The 25,610-nt window shown below is 43.3% G+C and overlaps 1 protein-coding gene across 1 annotated transcript; it reads right to left on the reverse strand.

Annotated features, from left to right (window-relative positions):
* Positions 1-328: 328 nt before the first annotated feature.
* Positions 329-24,018, reverse strand: LOC311307183 (scavenger receptor cysteine-rich domain-containing protein DMBT1-like; the record flags this gene model as incomplete). Its single annotated transcript, XM_084435983.1, has 18 exons — positions 329-606; positions 1,382-1,699; positions 3,303-3,620; positions 4,389-4,706; positions 5,809-6,126; positions 6,895-7,212; positions 8,795-9,112; positions 9,883-10,200; positions 10,976-11,293; positions 12,069-12,386; positions 13,156-13,222; positions 13,313-13,473; positions 14,244-14,561; positions 14,651-14,965; positions 15,329-15,655; positions 16,465-16,530; positions 16,649-16,957; positions 23,979-24,018. 18 exons carry the CDS (start codon positions 24,016-24,018, stop codon positions 329-331), a joined length of 4,743 nt encoding a protein of 1,580 aa, XP_084292109.1.
* Between the last annotated feature and the right edge of the window lie 1,592 nt (positions 24,019-25,610).

Here is a 25,610-nt window from a genome sequence, read left to right on the forward strand (position 1 = left end):
CAATAGCACCAACACTATATCAACACAGTGTACAATGTATATACTGTACAGTAGGAGTGTGTGTGTGTGTAAGGACAAGTATATGTATGCGGCTTATAGCTGCCTTATGAGGTAGCATCATATGTGATTGGAGCCACAGAGCTGAGGTTAGTTGTTCATGTCAGCTGGCTACAGCCAATGACGCGCACGCACTGCCATGAGTTTCCTGCATGAACTAGCTTCATTCAAGGTCTTCGCTCAATCATGCTAAACAAGTTCATTCATGACATCCTGACATCCCCTGGACTTACCAGTGCAGGTGACTCCAGCATCTTTATAATGGCGGCAGTCATGGTTCCCCAGACCATTGTGGTGACTGCAGCAAAGAGTCTTCAGACCCAGAGCAGGCCAGGTCATCTAGAGTGATAGAGCCTGTCCCCTCTCCGAAATGAGCCCTTCGAAAGACCTGCAGAGCTTCTCCACAGCCCAGCTCTCTGCACACCACCTGGCCATCCACCATGTCCCAGTCATCATCACAAACCGTACCCCATTGGCCTGAGTGAAACACCTCCACTCTCCCAGAGCAGTTGTTAGGACCGTTGACCAGGCGAACTCTGGATGTACTGTCTGTAACACACAGGTGGGATTGTGAAGATAATGTGAGGCTGGAGATGTTGTCAAATTTAAAATGTGGATCATATAGGCTAATATGATGCAATGTCTTACTGTAAGTCTGTGTGGAATTTGGCTGATGGGTGTTTGTTCAACCTGCATTTTAAAAAATCAAGTTGGAAAAATGAAGAAATTATGTGAAACATGTTTTTAAAGAGGTTTGCATGTTGTTGTTTTTTTAAATTGGAGGAACTGAACTTACTATTGGTAACGACTGATATGGGCCTTATTACCTATTAATCAACGCTTATCAAGAACCTTAATATAAAGTGTTGCTGTGAATATGGTGTGAGGCTGGGGATGTCAAATTGGGTGCATACTTGCATGACTATATTAGGCCGGGAACACTATAGTAATAATCCCCCTGACAGACATGTACTTCAGTACAGAACAGCAGAGTATAGTACAGAACGGATAGAGTCTGGGGTGGTGGTGGGCAAGGAAAAATAATATCACCAGCAGCATAGCAACACAATGTATGTATGTCTGTGTGTGTGTGTGTAAGGACAAGTATATGCGTGTGGCTTAAACAACCGTCATATGAGGTAACATCGTATGTGATTGGAGCCACACAGCTGAGTATACGTGTAGTTGTTCACGTCAGCTGGCTACAGCCAATGACGAGCACGCACTGCCATGAGTTTCCTGCATGAACTAGCTTCAGTCAAGGTCTTCGCTCAATCATGCTATACAAGTTCATTCATGACATCCTGACATCCCCTGGACTTACCAGTGCAGGTGACTCCAGCATCTTCATAATGGCGGCAGTTATGGGTCCCCAGACCATTGTGGTGACACTGAAGCAAAGAGTCTTCAGAGCCAGAGCAGGCCAGGTCATCTAGAGAGATAGAGCCTGTCCCCTCTCCGAAATGGGCCGCTTGAAAGACCTGCAGAGCTTCTCCACAGCCCAGCTCTCTGCACACCACATGGCCATCCAGCATGTCCCAGTCATCATCACAAACCGTACCCCACTGGCCTGAGTGAAACACCTCCACTCTCCCAGAGCAGTTGTTAGGACCGTTGACCAGGCGAACTCTGGATGTGCTGTCTGTAACACACAGGTGGGATTGTGAAGATAATGTGAGGCTGGAGACGTTGTCAAATTTAAAATATGGATCATATAGGCTAATATGATGCAAAGTCTTGCTGTAAGTCTGTGTGGAATTTGGCTGATGGGTGTTTGTGTAACCTGCATTTTAAAAAATCAAGATGGAGAAATGAAGAAATTATGTGAAACATGTTTTTAAAGAGATTTGCATGTTGTTGTTTTTTTTAAATTGGAGCAACTGAACTTACTATTGGTAACGACTGATATGGGCCTTATTACCTATTAATCAACGCTAATCAAGAACCTTAATATAAAGTGTTGCTGTGAATATGGTGAGAGGCTGGGGATGTCAAATTGGGTGCATACTTGCATGACTATATTAGGCCGGGAACACTATAGTAATAATCCCCCTGGCAGACATGTACTTCAGTACAGAACAGCAGAGTATAGTACAGAGGGGATGGAGTCTGGGGTGGTGGTGGGCAAGCAAAAACAATAGGACCAGCAGCATAGCAACACAATGTACAGGATGTAGGTAGGTGGTTGTATAACCTGAATAAAAATGGTAAAAATCAAGACAGGGAAATCAAGACATTGTGTAATACGAAGTTTGCATGTTTTTTTTTAGATTGTAGCCACTGAACTTAGTATTGGTCTACAATGAGGTGGTGATGGATTGTGAAAACATGTTTTTTCACCTACACTAGTTCTGATACCCGTTGGTACACAGAATCAGTAATTGGCCATTTAATCCATAAAATTTAAAATGTGGTTCATGTAGTATGAGGCGATCTCTTACTGTAGGTCTGTGTAGAGTTTGGCTGATAGGTGTTTGTATATCCTGAATTAAAAATAAAAAAATCAAGATGGAGAAATGTAGACATTTGTGTAACTAGAAGGGCACTCGACGAGCACAGACCTCCACCCATGATGCATGTCATCAGCATGTAGAGTTGTTGAATGTGTAAGAGGACTGGGCATTTCTAGTTTAGAGAAGAACTTGTCTTGATGTCGATGTTAACAAAAGTGAAACCTAATTAGTGCATCTGCCCAATGCTCTATCTGGCAATATGAATATAAACACCAGATGGCACTATGGTGCATTATATAACAAGGCCAAATGTCTCATCTGGCAATATTAACAAAAGTAAAAAATAATTTGTGGATCTGCCCTGTGATTTGGATCCACTCCAGGATTTAATGGTTTCTTCCATGGCCTATGCTTCACCCCTCCAACAAGTTTCATGAAAATCAATCAAGCGGTTTTTGCATAATCCTGCTGACTAACTAACAGACAAAAAAAAACACAGCACTGAAACCATTACTTTGTCCTCGTAATAAGGTAATACGAGTTTTTAACAGACGTTTTTATGGGGGGGGGTTTTAGATTCTAGTAGCTGAACTTACTATTGTCCCCACCCAGAGATGCCAAAAAGTGTTCCAGACTCCCGAGGTGAATAGTTGAATGACTCAAGATAGATTGTGAAAAAATGTTTTTTTCAGCTAAAGGTGTTGTTTAGCTTGGATTCCGCTATGACACTAGTATCAATAGTAGCATTGTAAACAAAAAAAATCCATTCTGACATGCAGCGATAGACCTTACCATTGCAGGTGACTCCAGCATCTTCATAATGGGTGCAGTCATGGTTCCCCAGACCCTTGTGGAGACACTGCAGCAAAGAGTCTTCAGAGCCAGAGCAGGCCAGGTCATCTAGAGAGATAGAGCCTGTCCCCTCTCCGAAATAAGCACTTCGAAAGATCTGCAGAGCCTCTCCACAGCCCAGCTCTCTGCACACCACCTGGCCATCCACCATGTCCCAGTCATCATCACAAACCGTACCCCATTGGCCTGAGTGAAACACCTCCACTCTCCCAGAGCAGTTGTTAGGACCGTTGACCAGGCGAACTCTGGATGTACTGTCTGTAACACACAGGTGAGACTGTGAAGATAATGTGAGGCTGGACATGTTGTCAATTTTAAAATGTGGATCATATAGGCTAATATGATGCAAAGTCTTACTGTAAGTCTGTGTGGAATTTGGCTGATGGGTGTTTGTGTAACCTGCATTTTAAAAAATCAAGATGGAGAAATGAAGAAATGATGTGAAACACGTTTTTAAAGAGGTTTCCATGTTTTTTTGAAATTGGAGCAACTGAACTTACTATTGGTACCGACTGATATGGGCCTTATTACATATTAATCAACGCTTATCAATAACCTTTATATAAGGTGTTGCTGTGAATATGGTGCGAGGCTGGGGATGTCAAAATGGGTGAATACTTGCATGACTATATTAGGCCGGGAACACTATAGTAATAATCCCCGACAGACATGTACTTCAGTACAGAACAGCAGAGTATAGTACAGAGCGGATAGAGTCTGGGGTGGTGGTGGGCAAGCAAAAACAATATCACCAGCAGCATAGCAACACAATGTATGTATGTCTGTGTGTGTGTGTGTAAGCACAAGTATATGCGTGTGGCTTAAACAACCGTCATATGAGGTAACATCGTATGTGATTGGAGCCACACAGCTGAGTATACGTGTAGTTGTTCACGTCAGCTGGCTACAGCCAATGACGTGCACGCACTGCCATGAGTTTCCTGAATGAACTAGCTTCAGTCAAGGTCTTCGCTCAATCATGCTATACAAGTTCATTCATGACATCCTGACATCCCCTGGACTTACCAGTGCAGGTGACTCCAGCATCTTCATAATGGGTGCAGTCATGGATCCCCAGGCCATTGTGGTGACACTGCAGCAAATAGTCTTCAGAGCCAGAGCAGGCCAGGTCATCTAGAGAGATAGAGCTTCTCCCCTCTCCGAAATGGGCCGCTTGAAAGACCTGCAGAGCTTCTCCACAGCCCAGCTCTCTGCACACCACATGGCCATCCAGCATGTCCCAGACATCATCACAAACCGTACCCCACTGGCCTGAGTGAAACACCTCCACTCTCCCAGAGCAGTTGTTAGGACCGTTGACCAGGCGAACTCTGGATGTGCTGTCTGTAACACACAGGTGGAACTGTGAAGATAGTGTGAATGTTATCAAATTTAAAAGGAAGATCATATAGTATGAGGCGTTGTCTTACTGTAGGTCTGTGTAGAGTCTGGCTGATAGGTGGTTGTATAACCTGAATAAAAATGGTAAAAATCAAGACAGAGAAATTAAGACATTGTGTAATACGAAGATTGCATGCTTTTTTTTAGATTGTAGCCACTGAACTTACTATTGGTCTACAATGAGGTGGTGATGGATTGTGAAAACATGTTTTTTCACCTACACTAGTTCTGATACCCGTTGGTACACAGAATCAGTAATTGGCCATTTAATAAATCAAATTTAAAATATGGTATGAGGCGATCTCTTACTGTAGGAATTAAAAATAAAAAAATCTGGATGTAGAAAAGAAGACATTTGTGTAACTAAAAGGGCACTCGGCGAGCACAGACCTCCACCCATGATGCATGTCATCAGCATGTAGAGTTGTTGAATGTGTAAGAGGAGTGGGCATTTCTAGTTTAGAGAAGAACGTGTCTTGATGTCGATGTTAACAAAAGTGTAACCTAATTAATGCATCCGCCAAATGCTCATGGCAACACCAGATGGCACTGTGGTGCATTATATAACAAGGCCAAATGTCCGATCTGGCAATATTAACAAAAGTGAAAAATAATTTGTGGATCCGCCCTGTGATTCGGATCCACTCCAGGATTTAATGGTTTCTTCCATGGCCTATGCTTCACCCCTCCAACAAGTTTAATGAAAATCAATCAGGCAGTTTTTGCAAAATCCTGCTGACTAACAGACAAAAAAAACACAGCACTGAAACCATAACTTTGTCCTCGTAATGAGGTAATACGAGTTTTTAACACACGTTTTTATGTTGTTGTTTTTTTTATTCTAGCAACTGAACTTACCATTGTCCCCACCCAGAGATGCCAAAAAGTGTTCCAGAATCCCGAGGTGAATGACTCAAGATGGATTGTGAAAAAATGTTTTTTTCAGCTAAAGGTGTTTAGCTTGGATTCTACTATGACACTAGTATCAATAGTAACATTGTAAAAAAAAAAAAAATCAGGTCTAACAGGCAGCGATAGACCTTACCATTGCAGGTGACTCCAGCATCTTCATAATGGGTGCAGTCATGGTTCCCCAGACCCTTGTGGAGACACTGCAGCAAAGAGTCTTCAGAACCAGAGCAGGCCAGGTCATCTAGAGAGATAGAGCCTGTCCCCTCTCCGAAATGAGCCCTTTGAAAGACCTGCAGAGCTTCTCCACAGCCCAGCTCTCTGCACACCACCTGGCCATCCAGTATGCCCCAATGATCATCACAAACCGTACCCCACTGGCCTGAGTGAAACACCTCCACTCTCCCAGAGCAGTTGTTAGGACCGTTGACCAGGCGAACTCTGGATGTACTGTCTGTAACACACAGGTGGGATTGTGAAGCTAATGTGAGGCTGGAGATGTTGTCAAATGTAAAATATGGATCATATAGGCTAATATGATGCAAAGTCTTACTGTAAATCTGTGTGGAATTTGGCTGATGGGTGTTTGTGTAACCTGCATTTTAAAAAATCAAGATGGAGAAATTAAGAAATGATGTGAAACACGTTTTTAAAGAGGTTTGCATGTTTTTTTGAAATTGGAGCAACTGAACTTACTATTGGTAACGACTGATAGGGGCCTTATTACCTATTAATCAATGCTTATCAAGAACCTTAATATAAAGTGTTGCTGTGAATATGGTGAGGCTGGGGATGTCAAATTGGGTGCATACTTGCATGACTATATTAGGCAGGGAACACTATAGTAATAATCCCCGACAGACATGTACTTCAGTACAGAACAGCAGAGTATAGTACAGAGCGGATAGAGTCTGGGGTGGTGGTGGGCAAGCAAAAACAATATCAACAGCAGCATAGCAACACAATGTATGTATGTCTGTGTGTGTGTGTGTGTAAGGACAAGTATATGCGTGTGGCTTAAACAACCGTCATATGAGGTAACATCGTATGTGATTGGAGCCACACAGCTGAGTATACGTGTAGTTGTTCACGTCAGCTGGCTACAGCCAATGACGCGCACGCACTGCCATGAGTTTCCTGAATGAACTAGCTTCAGTCAAGGTCTTCGCTCAATCATGCTATACAAGTTCATTCATGACATCCTGACATCCCCTGGACTTACCAGTGCAGGTGACTCCAGCATCTTCATAATGGCGGCAGTCATGGTTCCCCAGACCATTGTGGTGACACTGCAGCAAAGAGTCTTCAGAGCCAGAGCAGGCCAGGTCATCTAGAGAGATAGAGCCTGTCCCCTCTCCGAAATGAGCCCTTCGAAAGACCTGCAGAGCTTCTCCACAGCCCAGCTCTCTGCACACCACCTGGCCATCCAGTATGCCCCAATGATCATCACAAACCGTACCCCACTGGCCTGAGTGAAACACCTCCACTCTCCCAGAGCAGTTGTTAGGACCGTTGACCAGGCGAACTCTGGATGTACTGTCTGTAACACACAGGTGGGACTATGAAGATAATGTGAGGCTGGAGATGTTGTCAAATTTAAAATGTGGATCATATAGGCTAATATGATGCAAAGTCCTGCTGTGAGTCTGTGTGGAATTTGGCTGATGGGTGTTTGTATAACCTGCATTTAAAAAAAATCAAGATGGAGAAATGAAGAAATGATGTGAAACACGTTTTTAAAGAGGTTTGCATGTTTGTTTTTTTTAACTGGAGCAACTGAACTTACTATTGGTAACGACTGACATGGGCCATATTACCTATTAATAAACGCTGATCAAGAACCTTAATATAAAGTGTTTCTGTGAATATGGTGAGAGGCTGGGGATGTCAAATTGGGTGCATACTTGCATGACTATATTAGGCCGGGAACACTATAGTAATAATCCCCCTGACAGACATGTACTTCAGTACAGAACAGCAGAGTATAGTACAGAGGGGATGGAGTCTGGGGTGGTGGTGGGCAAGCAAAAACAATAGGACCAGCAGCATAGCAACACAATGTACAGGATGTAGGTAGGTGGTTGTATAACCTGAATAAAAATGGTAAAAATCAAGACAGAGAAATCAAGACATTGTGTAATACGAAGTTTGCATGTTTTTTTTTAGATTGTAGCCACTGAACTTACTATTGGTCTACAATGAGGTGGTGATGGATTGTGAAAACATGTTTTTTCACCTACACTAGTTCTGATACCCGTTGGTACACAGAATCAGTAATTGGCCATTTAATCCATAAAATTTAAAATGTGGTTCATGTAGTATGAGGCGATCTCTTACTGTAGGTCTGTGTAGGGTTTGGCTGATAGGTGTTTGTATATCCTGAATTAAAAATAAAAAAATCAAGATGGAGAAATGTAGACATTTGTGTAACTAGAAGGGCACTCGACGAGCACAGACCTCCACCCATGATGCATGTCATCAGCATGTAGAGTTGTTGAATGTGTAAGAGGACTGGGCATTTCTAGTTTAGAGAAGAACGTGTCTTGATGTCGATGTTAACAAAAGTGAAACCTAATTAGTGCATCTGCCCAATGCTCTATCTGGCAATATGAAATATAAACACCAGATGGCACTATGGTGCATTATATAACAAGGCCAAATGTCTCATCTGGCAATATTAACAAAAGTAAAAAATAATTTGTGGATCTGCCCTGTGATTTGGATCCACTCCAGGATTTAATGGTTTCTTCCATGGCCTATGCTTCACCCCTCCAACAAGTTTCATGAAAATCAATCAGGCAGTTTTTGCATAATCCTGCTGACTAACTAACAGACAAAAAAAAACACAGCACTGAAACCATTACTTTGTCCTTGTAATAAGGTAATACGAGTTTTTAACAGACGTTTTTATGGGGGGGGTTTTTAGATTCTAGTAGCTGAACTTACTATTGTCCCCACCCAGAGATGCCAAAAAGTGTTCCAGACTCCCGAGGTGAATAGTTGAATGACTCAAGATGGATTGTGAAAAAATGTTTTTTTCAGCTAAAGGTGTTGTTTAGCTTGGATTCTGCTATGACACTAGTATCAATAGTAGCATTGTAAAAAAAAAAAATCCACCTTACCATTGCAGGTGACTCCAGCATCTTCATAATGGGTGCAGTCATGGTTCCCCAGACCCTTGTGGAGACACTGCAGCAAAGAGGCTTCAGAGCCAGAGCAGGCCAGGTCATCTAGAGAGATAGAGCCTGTCCCCTCTCCGAAATGAGCACTTCGAAAGACCTGCAGAGCTTCTCCACAGCCCAGCTCTCTGCACACCACCTGGCCATCCACCATGTCCCAGTCATCATCACAAACCGTACCCCACTGGCCTGAGTGAAACACCTCCACTCTCCCAGAGCAGTTGTTAGGACCGTTGACCAGGCGAACTCTGGATGTACTGTCTGTAACACACAGGTGAGACTGTGAAGATAATGTGAGGCTGGACATGTTGTCAATTTTAAAATGTGGATCATATAGGCTAATATGATGCAAAGTCTTACTGTAAGTCTGTGTGGAATTTGGCTGATGGGTGTTTGTGTAACCTGCATTTTAAAAAATCAAGATGGAGAAATTAAGAAATTATGTGAAACACGTTTTTAAAGAGGTTTGCATGTTTTTTTGAAATTGGAGCAACTGAACTTACTATTGGTACCGACTGATATGGGCCTTATTACATATTAATCAACGCTTATCAAGAACCTTCATATAAGGTGTTGCTGTGAATATGGTGTGAGGCTGGGGATGTCAAAATGGGTGAATACTTCCATGACTATATTAGGCCGGGAACACTATAGTAATAATCCCCCTGACAGACATGTACTTCAGTACAGAACAGCAGAGTATAGTACAGAGCGGATAGAGTCTGGGGTGGTGGTGGGCAAGCAAAAACAATATCACCATCAGCATAGCAACACAATGTATGTATGTCTGTGTGTGTGTGTGTAAGGACAAGTATATGCGTGTGGCTTAAACAACCGTCATATGAGGTAACATCGTATGTGATTGGAGCCACACAGCTGAGTATACGTGTAGTTGTTCACGTCAGCTGGCTACAGCCAATGACGCGCACGCACTGCCATGAGTTTCCTGAATGAACTAGCTTCAGTCAAGGTCTTCGCTCAATCATGCTATACAAGTTCATTCATGACATCCTGACCTCCCCTGGACTTACCAGTGCAGGTGACTCCAGCATCTTCATAATGGGTGCAGTCATTGATCCCCAGGCCATTGTGGTAACACTGCAGCAAAGAGTCTTCAGAGCCAGAGCAGGCCAGGTCATCTAGAGAGATAGAGCCTGTCCCCTCTCCGAAATGAGCCATTCGAAAGACCTGCAGAACTCCTCCACAGCCCAGCTCTCTGCACACCACCTGGCCATCCAGCATGTCCCAGTCATCATCACAAACCGTACCCCACTGGCCTGAGTGAAACACCTCCACTCTCCCAGAGCAGTTGTTAGGACCGTTGACCAGGCGAACTCTGGATGTGCTGTCTGTAACACACAGGTGGGATTGTGAAGATAATGTGAGGCTGGAGATGTTGTCAAATTTAAAATATGGATCATATAGGCTAATATGATGCAATGTCTTACTGTAAGTCTGTGTGGAATTTGGCTGATGGGTGTTTGTGTAACCTGCATTTAAAAAAATCAAGATGGAGAAATGAAGAAATGATGTGAAACACGTTTTTAAAGAGGTTTGCATGTTGTTGTTTTTTTAAATTGGAGGAACTGAACTTACTATTGGTAACGACTGATATGGGCCTTATTACCTATTAATCAACGCTTATCAAGAACCTTAATATAAAGTGTTGCTGTGAATATGGTGTGAGGCTGGGGATGTCAAATTGGGTGCATACTTGCATGACTATATTAGGCCGGGAACACTATAGTAATAATCCCCCTGACAGACATGTACTTCAGTACAGAACAGCAGAGTATAGTACAGAACGGATAGAGTCTGGGGTGGTGGTGGGCAAGGAAAAATAATATCACCAGCAGCATAGCAACACAATGTATGTATGTCTGTGTGTGTGTGTGTAAGGACAAGTATATGCGTGTGGCTTAAACAACCGTCATATGAGGTAACATCGTATGTGATTGGAGCCACACAGCTGAGTATACGTGTAGTTGTTCACGTCAGCTGGCTACAGCCAATGACGCGCACGCACTGCCATGAGTTTCCTGAATGAACTAGCTTCAGTCAAGGTCTTCGCTCAATCATGCTATACAAGTTCATTCATGACATCCTGACATCCCCTGGACTTACCAGTGCAGGTGACTCCAGCATCTTCATAATGGGTGCAGTCATTGATCCCCAGGCCATTGTGGTAACACTGCAGCAAAGAGTCTTCAGAGCCAGAGCAGGCCAGGTCATCTAGAGAGATAGAGCCTGTCCCCTCTCCGAAATGAGCCATTCGAAAGACCTGCAGAACTCCTCCACAGCCCAGCTCTCTGCACACCACCTGGCCATCCAGCATGTCCCAGTCATCATCACAAACCGTACCCCACTGGCCTGAGTGAAACACCTCCACTCTCCCAGAGCAGTTGTTAGGACCGTTGACCAGGCGAACTCTGGATGTGCTGTCTGTAACACACAGGTGGGATTGTGAAGATAATGTGAGGCTGGAGATGTTGTCAAATTTAAAATATGGATCATATAGGCTAATATGATGCAATGTCTTACTGTAAGTCTGTGTGGAATTTGGCTGATGGGTGTTTGTGTAACCTGCATTTAAAAAAATCAAGATGGAGAAATGAAGAAATGATGTGAAACACGTTTTTAAAGAGGTTTGCATGTTGTTGTTTTTTTAAATTGGAGGAACTGAACTTACTATTGGTAACGACTGATATGGGCCTTATTACCTATTAATCAACGCTTATCAAGAACCTTAATATAAAGTGTTGCTGTGAATATGGTGTGAGGCTGGGGATGTCAAATTGGGTGCATACTTGCATGACTATATTAGGCCGGGAACACTATAGTAATAATCCCCCTGACAGACATGTACTTCAGTACAGAACAGCAGAGTATAGTACAGAACGGATAGAGTCTGGGGTGGTGGTGGGCAAGGAAAAATAATATCACCAGCAGCATAGCAACACAATGTATGTATGTCTGTGTGTGTGTGTGTAAGGACAAGTATATGCGTGTGGCTTAAACAACCGTCATATGAGGTAACATCGTATGTGATTGGAGCCACACAGCTGAGTATACGTGTAGTTGTTCACGTCAGCTGGCTACAGCCAATGACGAGCACGCACTGCCATGAGTTTCCTGCATGAACTAGCTTCAGTCAAGGTCTTCGCTCAATCATGCTATACAAGTTCATTCATGACATCCTGACATCCCCTGGACTTACCAGTGCAGGTGACTCCAGCATCTTCATAATGGCGGCAGTTATGGGTCCCCAGACCATTGTGGTGACACTGAAGCAAAGAGTCTTCAGAGCCAGAGCAGGCCAGGTCATCTAGAGAGATAGAGCCTGTCCCCTCTCCGAAATGGGCCGCTTGAAAGACCTGCAGAGCTTCTCCACAGCCCAGCTCTCTGCACACCACCTGGCCATCCAGCATGTCCCAGTCATCATCACAAACCGTACCCCACTGGCCTGAGTGAAACACCTCCACTCTCCCAGAGCAGTTGTTAGGACCGTTGACCAGGCGAACTCTGGATGTGCTGTCTGTAACACACAGGTGGGATTGTGAAGATAATGTGAGGCTGGAGATGTTGACAAATTTAAAATATGGATCATATAGGCTAAAATGATGCAAAGTCTTGCTGTAAGTCTGTGTGGAATTTGGCTGATGGGTGTTTGTGTAACCTGCATTTTAAAAAATCAAGATGGAGAAATGAAGAAATTATGTGAAACACGTTTTTAAAGAGGTTTGCATGTTTGTTTTTTTTAACTGGAGCAACTGAACTTACTATTGGTAACGACTGATATGGACCTTATTACCTATTAATCAACGCTAATCAAGAACCTTAATATAAAGTGTTGCTGTGAATATGGTGAGAGGCTGGGGATGTCAAATTGGGTGCATACTTGCATGACTATATTAGGCCGGGAACACTATAGTAATAATCCCCCTGACAGACATGTACTTCAGTACAGAACAGCAGAGTATAGTACAGAGCGGATAGAGTCTGGGGTGGTGGTGGGCAAGCAAAAATAATATCACCAGCAGCATAGCAACACAATGTATGTATGTCTGTGTGTGTGTAAGGACAAGTATATGCGTGTGGCTTAAACAACCGTCATATGAGGTAACATCGTATGTGATTGGAGCCACACAGCTGAGTATACTTGTAGTTGTTCACGTCAGCTGGCTACAGCCAATGACAAGCATGCACTGCCATGAGTTTCCTGCATGAACTAGCTTCATTCAAGGTCTTCGCTCAATCATGCTAAACCTGATCATTCATGACATCCTGACATCCCCTGGACTTACCAGTGCAGGTGACTCCAGCATCTTCATAATGGCGGCAGTTATGGGTCCCCAGACCATTGTGGTGACACTGCAGCAAAGAGTCTTCAGAGCCAGAGCAGGCAAGGTCATCTAGAAAGATAGAGCTTCTCCCCTCTCCGAAATGGGCCCTTTGAAAGACCTGCAGAGCTTCTCCACAGCCCAGCTCTCTGCACACCACCTGGCCATCCAGCATGTCCCAGTCATCATCACAAACCGTACCCCACTGGCCTGAGTGAAACACCTCCACTCTCCCAGAGCAGTTGTTAGGACCGTTGACCAGGCGAACTCTGGATATACTGTCTGTAACACACAGGTGGGATTGTGAAGATAATGTGAGGCTGGAGATGTTGTCAAATTTAAAATGTGGATCATATAGGCTAATATGATGCAAAGTCCTGCTGTAAGTCTGTGTGGAATTTGGCTGATGGGTGTTTGTGTAACCTGCATTTTTAAAAATCAAGATGGAGAAATGAATAACTGATGTGAAACACGTTTTTAAAGAGGTTTGCATGTTGTTGTTTTTTAATTGGAGCAACTGAACTTACTATTGGTAACGAATGATATGGGCCATATTACCTTTTAATCAACGCTTATCAAGAACCTTCATATAAAGTGTTGCTGTGAATATGGTGAGAGGATGGGGATGTCAAATTGGGTGCATACTTGCATGACTATATTAGGCCGGGAACACTATAGTAATAATCCCCCTGACACACATGTACTTCAGTACAGAACAGCAGAGTATAGTACAGAGCGGATAGAGTCTGGGATGGTGGTGGGCAAGCAAAAACAATAGCACCAGCAGCATAGCAACACAATGTATGTAGGTCTCTGTGTGTGTGTGTGTAAGGACAAGTATATGTGTGTGGCTTAAACAACCTTCATATGAGGTAACATTGTATGTGATTGGAGCCACACAGCTGAGTATACGTTGTTCACGTCAGCTGGCTACAGCCAATGACGCGCACGCACTGCCATGAGTTTCCTGCATGAACTAGCTTCATTCAAGGTCTTCGCTCAATCATGCTAAACAAGTTCATTCATGACATCTTGACATCCCCTGGACTTACCAGTGCAGGTGACTCCAGCATCTTCATAATGGCGGCAGTCATGGTTCCCCAGACCATTGTGGTGACACTGCAGCAAAGAGTCTTCAGAGCCAGAGCAGGCCAGGTCATCTAGAGAGATAGAGCCGGTCCCCTCTCCGAAATGAGCCCTTCGAAAGACCTGCAGAGCTTCTCCACAGCCCAGCTCTCTGCACACCACCTGGCCATCCAGTATGCCCCAATGATCATCACAAACCGTACCCCACTGGCCTGAGTGAAACACCTCCACTCTCCCAGAGCAGTTGTGAGGACCGTTGACCAGACGAACTCCAAAGTCACCATCTGCATTGCAATGGTCACAAAAGTATTGCTTACTCAAACACATTTGCCTGTTCATCGGCCAACCCCAATTACTGCAAGCCTGTACTCACCTGCACAGATAACCCCTGCGTCTTCAAAATGATAACAGTTATGGACCCCTGGTTCACCTCCGGTGCAGTTTTGGAGTGATCCCTCAGTGCCGTCACATGCCATGTCATCCAGAACGATAGGTCCTGAGCCCCTCCCGAACCTGGCCAAGCCCAGGGCTGCCAGAACTTCTCCACAGCCCAGCTGCCTGCACACGACCCGGGCGTCCAGCATGTCCCAGTCATCATCACATACCGTACCCCACTGGCCTGAGTAAAACACCTCCACTCTCCCAGAGCAGTTGGTGGGACCACCAGCCAAGCGGATGGAAGGTCCGGCTTTAATACAGTAGATGAACATTATTGTAATCAAATTTGATGCTTACTAGGTGTCATGTCAGTGTGTTGGCTGAATCATAAAATATCAAACACGACACTAATTCATACTTACATACGTGTGACACTGTAGAAAATGAAAAAGCAAGGGGAACGTGGGACAATTGATTAAGAAAATTAAAGTGATAAAAACACTGTAAAATAAATATACTCTGTTGAAAACTGTCTCACTTGTGTTACTGTGTCCTTCGGTTCTAAGTGTGTTGTGTATAAAATTAAATGTTGAATGCATATTTAAACTTGTTTTAAAATAAAAATAGTTGGCCTTCGTTTCCACAAGACGACAAAAAACGGTGACACTCCTACCTGAGCAAACGACACCTGCATCCTCATGGTGCATACAGTTGTGCTGACCTATAGCTTCCGCACGGCATTCGAAGAGGGAGTGCTCCGTGCCGGCACAGTCCACGCTGTCAAGTAGAATGGGCAGACCCACGCCCATTCCGAACCAGGCACGTATGGGGGCTCCCACAGCGGCCCCGCAGTTCAGCTGTCTGCAGGCCACCTCTGCGTCCCTCAAATCCCAGTTGTCATCACACACTGTACCCCACTGCCCTTGATGATACACCTCCACCCTCCCTGAGCACCGGTCCAGAGTCCCTGCCAGGCGAATCAAGGCGCTATCCGGGATAACTGGAAAGAAGAGAACGTCTTTTCTTTTCAACATGTTGAGTTGTTCAATACTTAGGAGTGCGGTTGTGGTAGGGTACATTATGGTATAGTATTGAAGTACATTAAAATAAAGTAAACCATAGTATGACATAACAGTATAGCTCTGTATGTTGTCTTATGTATGCAAGGCACCGGATCAAGCATTCCCCAAGGGGATTTTTTTCTTGTCCCATTTTCACCCAATTTGGTAGCCAATCACACCCAACCTATTGTCCAATTGTGTCCTTGTTATTGTGGAGGATTCGTTGTGCAACCCCGTGACTTGCAATCTGAAAGAGGGAGCTAGCTACCTGACTCTCTCAGCTCATGATCATGACTCCGACACCAGACAGGGTCACTGTAGAGTGGCGAACCCTCAAACCGAGATTAACCTAACCACCCTCTTGGAGGGGCGGCCCAGTATGCCACTCCCTCTGGGGATCCGGCCATACTGGGATCTGGCAAGGCCTGGGCATGAACTCTAGTCCCTGATGGTCATGAAACACGATGCTTAGACCGTTACGCCACCACACCACGCAACTCTCTGCATATTACTTCAGCATCAAGTAAACGCCAGTCATCATCGCACCCTGTTCCCCAACTGCTGTCCTGGTATATCTCCACCCTCCCAGGGCTGTGATAAGATCCTTCCACCGAGCACACTACTGTCTCAGCTGTTTGAACTACTATGATTGGAACAGGATCATAGACAAAAACGAGGACATTGGCCGGGTTGAACATTTGAAGCAAATTACAGTATGTGAAGAGTAGATTTATCCATGGATACTCACAACGGTCATCTGGGTCATCCTCGAACAAGCCCTCCAATGGTGTTTCGGTCCAGTGGAGTGGTGGACCTTAAAGAGAGAGAGAGAGACAGAGAGAGAGAAGAGAGAGAGAGAGAAAGATGACATCAGCTCCATACTAGTTGGTTAAAATAAACGGCTTAGGAGCATAATGAAACTACATACATACCGATACACATGACCCCAGCATCCTCATTGTGTCCACAATTGTGTGACCCCAGTACATTAGAGTTGCACCCAAGCAGAGACTCTTCTGTCCCAGTACAGCGAACATTATCCAGCCAGATCTCTCCCCTTCCTGGTCCAAAGTGAGCAAGATCCAAGGCCTCCAGAGGTTCTCCACAGCCCAGCTCTCTGCACACCACCTTGGCATCCAGCAAGTCCCAGAAATCATCACAAACCGTACCCCACTGGCCTGAGTGAAACACCTCCACTCTCCCAGAGCAGTTGTTAGGACCATTTGTTAGACGTACATTAACTGTAGAGGGGGGAAAAAAATAAAAATAAGATATTGGTCCGAGCAAGACCAAAGTGAGGAAGGCGCTTGCATGGAAGGCCCTAAACGACATAGCCAGTGTGTGGAATTCGAACCCGCCCCCCCCCCCCCCCCCGACAAATCAAGCTCAGCTTCTTCTATATGACGGTAGAGTCCCTTCTCCTATATGGCTGTGAATGCTGCACCCTAAAGCTCAGCCTGCAGAAGTCCCTTGACTGGTGCTACACCAGAAAACTGTGTGCAGTACTCAACATCAACAAGATGTTGAGTACATGTTACCAACAAGCATCTGTATGGGAGGACACCAAGGGTGAGTGAGACAATAACAGCCGTGAGAATAAGCCTGGCTGGTCACTGCCAGAGACACCAGGAGCTTCCAGCCAGCAAACTGGTGCTGCGGGAGCCAACACACGGGCGTCCCACACTAACAAACTGTATCTGGACGTACTTAAGGATGAAGGAGCAGAAAGTACCAACGAGCTATCCACATGTTTGGGGGATCGGGAAGACTGGAAGCAGTGATGGAGGGCTTGTCTGAGGATGACCTAGAGAGTCTCTCACGTTCTATTCAATCATTCTTAGAATGAGTAGTATAATAGTGTATTATTATGTAACTAAACCTAATGGATGTTTATGACCTACAGTACCACACTGCACTGACAGGAAACAAATAATAGGTTGCCTCTAAATATTGTTATCTCTGTACCTGCAATCTATTTCATGCATTTCCTGACAAAAGAAAAACATTTTTTTAGAAATATGTCTAGTTTGGGATTGCACTTACGTCTGTCATGAGGGGCATGAGATATTCCTTCATTGGTGCAAATAACTAGATGAAACAGACATGCTTGTAAGCAAAAAAATAATTACAGTACATAGAGAAATTACAGACTGTTTCACACATTGCTGTACCTTTTGCACAAAAGCAATGCATACAATGAATGGTATGAATTTAATGTACATGTCTATCATGTTGGCAAACATAACTTCTTGTTTGATCTTTGGATGCACCTTCCCAATGTGTTTGGTGCTAAACCAAAGTCATATAATTCCAATGTCAATACCCAAAGGTAGAAAGGTACAGATCTTCAGGATAATGTTGACTTTTCTCAATTTCACCGGTTTATTTTGGCCAGTGGAGTGGTGGATCTTAAAGAGGTCACTTTTGGCCAAAATATACCAGTGAAATTGATACAAGTCAACATTATCCTGACGATTTGTGTCTGTGCTACCTTTCTACCTTTGGGTATTTAACTTGAAATAACTTGTTTGTTTGTTGTTTCGTCTCAAACAAGATGTCATAGAATTCATAAGAAAAATTGTGTGGTATTCCTTAGTCTATATTTTGCTCACCTGCAATCACAAGTGTAAAGCACCAGCTTCTCTTCGGTTTAACAGCCATCGCCAAAGTTGTGAAAAAGAATGAGGTGTCATTGTGTATCAGTCATTTTATACTATGATTTAGTGTCTTTTGTTGTGATAGCTCATTTTTTTCAGAAACAGAAAACTGAAAACAGCATTTCATAAAAGAAGTGTTATTCATCAAGGAGTAGGCCTACCTGTTACACGAAACGCAATGCAGACCATTCTGTGAAAAGAAACTACACAATACTCTGGACATAAGATATGCACTCCTAAATGCTGGATGTAATGCATCTAGTGGTTCCTCTGAAAGACACTATCCTGAGAAGGCAGTATCTAAATTAATGATCAACACATTTTGCTAAATATGAAATTGATACCTATGGCTGGACCCACCCAGATCCAGATTCAAGAAGAAGAAGAACATTTCAAGATAAGAGATAATTAAGGTTTAATTCAACAAAATTGTGTTTGCAGAAATATTCTCAGATCTTAATTTCGAAACCCATATCAAGATCACTGCACTGGTTACCTGTTAGTGTGAGAATAGACTTTAAATGATTTTACTAGTCTATAAATCTCTCCATATTCACACACCTGAATACATTTCAGACATGCTTCTTAGATACATGCCCAGTAGATCCCTCAGGTACTGAACTCCTAACAGTTACAAAAGCCAGGACCAAGAGACATGGAGAGGCAGCTTTCAGTATCTATGCCCCCAACCTCTGGAACACCCTGCCAGAGAACATTGAGTAGCTTATCTGTAGTGAATCCATTGTTAAAGCCCTGAAACAGGTTCTACTCTGTGATGTAGTAGGCTGTTGTAGTAGGCTGTTGTCTTGGTTTAGCTGTAGCAAGTTCTACTCTGCGATGTAGTAGGATGTTGTCTTGGTTTAGCTGTAGCAGGTTCTACTCTGTGATGTAGTAGGCTGTTGTAGTAGGCTGTTGTCTTGGTTTAGCTGTAGCAGGTTCTACTCTGTGATGTAGTAGGCTGTTGTCTTGGTTTAGCTGTAGCAGGTTCTAATCTGTGATGTAGTAGGCTATTGTAGTAGGCTGTTGTCTTGGTTTAGCTGTAGCAGGTTCTAATCTGTGATGTACTAGGCTGTTGTAGTAGGCTGTTGTCTTGGTTTAGATGTAGCAGGTTCTAATCTGTGATGTAGTTGGCTGTTGTAGTAGGCTGTTGTCTTGGTTTAAATGTAGCAGGCTCCAGTCTGTGATGTAGTAGGCTGTTGTGTCTACAGCAGTAGGATGTTAGTTTGTTGTAGCAGGCCTGTTGCTCAAATGTTTAGTTCATTGCATGGCACTCTGTATATCCTATGGTGCATTGTGTGTGTATATTAAGGTGTGTGTTATTTATTTTGATTTGATCTTTATTTCCCGGAGATAGAGCCCCTGGGGACCGTGGCTCCTGCCTTCACCGTGTAGTGGAATTTAATCTGATCAAAAGTAAAGGATTTGCCAAGGTTCACTCAAAGAGGTTAAGTCTGATTTATTAAGAAAACATACGAGCGCAAGGACTTCAGGATAACGCACGTCAGTGGTTCATCCAACAGAAGTGAGGAAGTCTTATATTCAAGCAATACATGGATGTGACGCTTCCAGAGATTTGGTTGGCTAACCCATCTGTACACGGCATAATAAAGTGACGGACATCATCAACAGTGGTCAAGATTACAGGCACGTGACATGAGAAAGGGCGGTAAATCTTGAATAGGTTTCAGGGACAATGGAACAAAGAAAGGTTATTCTAGGCCAGACAAAGTCTGGGGTGTGTCCCCCCCTGGAGATGTCATCCTGTTATAAATTAGGTTAGCACAGGTAGGGGTTTTGCATGTGAAAGGTTGAGAGAGGTAGTGTGAAACTACAATTTCTACAATTCCCCAGTTTGTACCTTACCAGGCACATAAAAATACAGAAGTAAACACTCAACTCAACTCAACAACAACTTAACAACTTAACCCAATTTCAACACGCTACACATGTGGAAAGGAAGTAATCTCTTTTCACCACTAGGTGGAGCAGAATAAAAATGGCCTGAGAATTTTACTATGAACAATCTAAAAAAATCAGATTACCTTCTCTCCACATGCAACCATGCACCAAGAATCCTTGCTTCATAATTTGACAGAAACAAGGTAAAAATATGACATGGTTACTAGTCTAAAATCTGTCAAAATTCTGAAGAGGGGAAACAAGTATCTTGTTCAATTAGAGGAAAAACCCAATAGAATTTACACTTCAAAACCATTTTCCAGCTCATGTTTCAAAACATTATAACTCTTCTAAACAAATATCATACATTTCTTCAAGATAATTCAAGATAAAGTTCATTCACTTCTGTTGTGGACAATAGAATGGCATTGGGGAAAACAAAACGACTCCTCTTCTGGATCGCAGCTTCCATGTCTCATTGTCTGAATGTTCAATGTTGGTTCCAGTGTGTGTGTGTGTGTGTGTGTGTGTGTGTGTGTGTGTGTGTGTGGTGTATTTGATGCAGTCATTGCTGTTGAGCTTGTCCACGTTGTCATAACAACGACCATGAGAAAGAGGTGACAGGCAAGGTAACCTCTTTCAATAGCTCCTCCTCAGAGGAAACCACAATGGTGGCCCATTGATTTGGCCCTTGAGATTTGCTGGTTCGATTGCATCTTCTAAGCGTCCTGATGCTTGCGATCCCTTGTTGGACGTCTTTGGTCTGGGACGTCCCGGCAACGGCTCTCATGGACCCACGAAGTCCTCTCAGCTACTTTGACAGCCATCTGCGTGGTGAGTAGAATCTGGTACGGCCCAGCCATCTGCGTGGTGAGTAGAATCTGGTACGGCCCGAGGTCGCGGATCAGGACCCAATCCCCAGGCTTGGTGTGACGCAGGAACCCCTCTTTCGCGTCAGGAATGGTTATCAGCACTCTGTTGAAGATATCTTTAGAAACATCGTTAAGTGCAAGCCAATATTTTATCCGTTTAAGTCCAGTGTCAAGTCTTTTGGAGTAATAGGCTACCGGTCTATACCTATCTCCATGCTTTTGTGCCAGCATTGCTGACGTGTAACCTTTCTTTTTCGCTCGCAACCAGGTGGACAGGCTTGTTATAGTCAGGAATACCTAAACAGGGTGCTTTGGATAGTCTCTGTTTAAGCGTCGTTAGAGCCAGTCGGGCTTCGTCAGTCCATGTAATTTGTCAGGGGGAGCTAGCTTTAAGGGGAGACACCCCAGGTGAATAGGAAAAAAAAATCCTTAATAGGTATCACCATCAAACTCCCCCAGTTTAAATTAAGGAGCATCTTTTTTGTATTACAAGTTTTCTGAAATCTAATGGATAAACATGCCAATTAGGCATTATATGGGCTAAATATGCGCTAATTTGCATAATTTCGGGACAATTTTTTAATTGGTTCAAGCCAGATTCAAAATTCTTGTTTCAATTTGTTCACATATCCCTATTCAAAACTTTGTCCAAGAGGGATTTTTGATATCTCTTTTCTTCACTTCAGAAATCAGAAAATACTGTCAACAGTCATTAAAAAGACCAATTTTCGCCATGTTTTAGGGATAAACTGTTATATAAATCAGGCTATGAATGAAATTTAAAAAATCCTTGGCCAAACCCTTCAGAATATGGATTGGAAGAAAACTGGAAAGTTAGGTGTATGTAGGTGCTACTCAAGTGGTGGTTTTGATGTCCCAAAGATGAGAAATAACTCATTTTGAGAAAACGGGCTTTGAAAATTTGTATTGTAAAAAAACATACATTTGCATTGGAAACCAATATTTACAAACACAGTATCCAATCACATCATTAGTAACAACATTACACAACATCTGAAAACACATAGAAACTGAAAACTGAATAACACAGCATGTTGTGGATTCAGAATAGTCCAGGAGTAGACATTTTGTATAGAGAAGCAAGACCTATTTAGTTGGAAGCCCACTCACCACGTCAAGGTACAGCCCACGAGTGGGATGTTAGTAAAACGAGACTAGAGACAAGACAATGTTAGTAGGGAAGAGAACATTCCCTTTTAGAAAGCTTGTATTATTTTGTTACACAGATCATGGACAAAGATAGACACATTTTACGAGGACATGCATGAGAAAACAGATTATCTAACTTTTTGTGTTTTTTTTAAGCGTTTTACATGGAGAAAACATGAATGAATGAACATGAAGAGTAAGCTGATTCATAAATACACAAGACAAGATGTGGTAAACAATGCAGGGTAAACACCAATAGAAGCTAAATATAGATTGCCAAACAAACAAAGTGATATAACCATCGTCAAAAGCAACACCATAGGAGACATCAAGCTACGCCGTCATAGGTCTACAGAGTCACTCCTCAGATGGCACCACACTAGCTATCCACAAAACTGTTCTAGGCAGCTGGTTTGTAGAACCCACTCAGCTGCAGTCCACAAAACTGTTCTAAGCAGCTGGTTTGTAGAACCCACTCAGCTGCAGTCCACAAAACTGTCCTAAAACCACAATATGTTCCTGGTGTGCATGGGGTTGTCATCAGTGGACATACAGTGAAGCAGACTACCCCATATTGCCGCCTTCATGTTCTCCACTGAAAGCTGATTATTGAGAATTATTGTAATAATTCTCAATAACTGTAATAATTTTGTAACATTTTGCATTTATTGGCAGTCATCTTACTGCATATGCCTGCATATGCCTGCCTAATCTGCTCTCTGCTTCTGTGCAAGCACTCCAGACCTCTCTCTATTTCAGCAACTGAAATTAAAACAGTTTATTTGGTCAGTTTATGGATGCATGTAGAAATGCCAGAGGTAGAGAGAGGGAGACTACTGTGCATATGTATAGGCTTCTGATATTGGCTAGAGAGAGAGAGAGAGAGAGAGAGGGAACACGTTTCAATAGCCTACCTGTCACCCTCTTGTCATGTTTCTGATACGTTTTCAGATGAAGCCCTGGGATCCCTAACACTAATCTTTTTGAGAGCTGCATACCCCAACCCTAACTCGTGCGCTAAGAGGACCATCCTCACATTGACATCAAATGCAACATCATTCCTAGTTGTATCATGAAGCCAAGTCGATGTGTAGACACTTTTGCGATAGCCATTTCTCACAAAGACTGCACTCTAAGAGCAAAGTACTACAGAACCCACTATTCTGAGGATCTATGTTAATTTTAAGATCAGTCCCTGAAGAATTAGGACAAATCAACCCAGTTATCAGCTCATTCAAACGCGCCACATCTCCCTGCTGCTCACTGGACATGCTAACGCTAGCCTCATCTCCCTGCTGCTCAATGGACATGCTAGCACCGGCTAATGACAACTTGCGCGAATAGGCACTTTTTGTCTCATAAATGTAATCCTTTCCATTTAGTTTCTCTTGTTTCCTGAGAAAACACTGTTGTCGTTGTTGCTTAGTACGCTTAGAACGCTTCACAGACGGCGATTGTTTGGGTTTGAGATCAGGAAGTGGAAACGTGTCACATGATCGCATCTGAACCAATCACGTTCTCAGAAATCAACAACAGCCAATGAGATTTCACGCTTAGCATCAAACCCGCCTTTGTATTTCCACGATTGGTTGCTGATACAAATGAAACCATCAGGTTTGGTTGCGATAACATTGTGCTAGATAGAGAGACCTTTCCAATGATACCTTGGATGTTATGGTCCAGACAACTGTCGCGGTATGGCATGTTGCGTAAGAATGCTAACTTTTGGTGAATTTAGGAAGAATCTACAGACGCAAACAGACTAAATGAAGTAAAATAAACATCTAAATGCATATTTTTTATGTTTTATTTCCACTAGTATGAAAGAAGACATGTTATGGAAGCAAACTAGCACAAAATCTCAAATTTGACCAGGGCATTGAAAAACTATGTTTCCACCTACCGTATCTCCCCTTAAATAAAACAACATTATCGTCTCATCAATACATGACTGCTTGTCTTTCTAGCCAGAAGTTGATCATCTATACATCTGAGACCTAACACATTAGGTAAAACAACGCCCCCTAAGGGTGAAAACGAAAATTGGGTGAACAGCGATGGGGGGTGGGGGGGTGGGATGCATTACTCAAATAAAATAAAATAACAGTAAAATGAAATCGCTTCATTTACAATTCTCAAAAATCTGAACAAATATCAATTATCTAAACTTTTAGAACAATAGGGGTGTTGCAGGTTGAGCTCTCAAATTCAACAGCCACATCTCTTCCTAATAAAAAGACGTGGACCTTTGCAATCCCCTCTTCTGCGTTTGAGGACAGAGAGTTTTGGGCACGCTTCGGACTAAATGGTCTCTTGCCCACAGTGAGTCGGGCGACGTGGGGTCGCGGTGTTGGCCATGCATCCCACGAACCACAGGTGTCACCCATCTCTAGGGAAGCAGGCAGAATAGCCTCCATCTCCACCTCCAGTCCCGTGCCTGTCTCCTCTGTTGACAAACTCAGATGTAACAAGTGAAATAGCGGAACACCTTGTGTTCCATTGTACAGCTGTCTCTGTGTGTCTGTCAGACGCACAGACAGAGCTGCATGGTGTCATAGAATTTACAACTGGCCTCAAGACCTTTCAGATCTCAGCTTTTGTTCTTAAAATCTATTGATCCAGTCCCCTGCCTTTTGCCATTCCAAACACCTTAAACCTTTGTCCTCTCTCTCCTTTTGTAATTCACCACCTCCCTCAACCGTTCACATAGCTGTGCTAAATTCATGACAGGATGACCTCCAGGAGGTCCACACACCTAGAAATCTGTCTACTCCAGAATAACCATCCTTTATCCCTTTGTCCCTTTGTCTCCAAGAAATTGCCGCCTTTTCTCATGTCACGTGTCTGTATTCTCGACCACGCCTTCCATTTTATATGACGTACAATGGGTTAGCCAATCACATCCTCAAAGCGCCGTACCTGTGTTTTGCTTGAATATAAGGCTGCGCATGACAAGCTTTGAATTCAATTCTTTGGGATACCACTCATGTGTTTGTCCGGAAGTCCTTGCGCTCGTATGTTTTCTCAATAAACCAGACTTAACCTGTTTGAGCGAATCTTGGTAAATCCTTTTTGACTAGATCAGTTAAAATCTATTACAATGGTCAGAGTTTACATACAACAAACACATTCCAGCCTCTCATCACCTTGTAGTTAAACCCCCAGGTTCTCAGAAATCATGATCCTGTGCCAGTAGTACATAAACATAAACAGGAGTAAATCTTTTGAGAAACAGCTTGATAAGTTGGAGTGATTGATCCTTTTTACAATATTCCAAGAATATGTCCAACTATTTT

This window comes from Borostomias antarcticus (assembly GCF_949987555.1).
Source record: "Borostomias antarcticus genome assembly, chromosome: 3".
Taxonomy (NCBI): Eukaryota; Metazoa; Chordata; class Actinopteri; order Stomiiformes; family Stomiidae; genus Borostomias; species Borostomias antarcticus.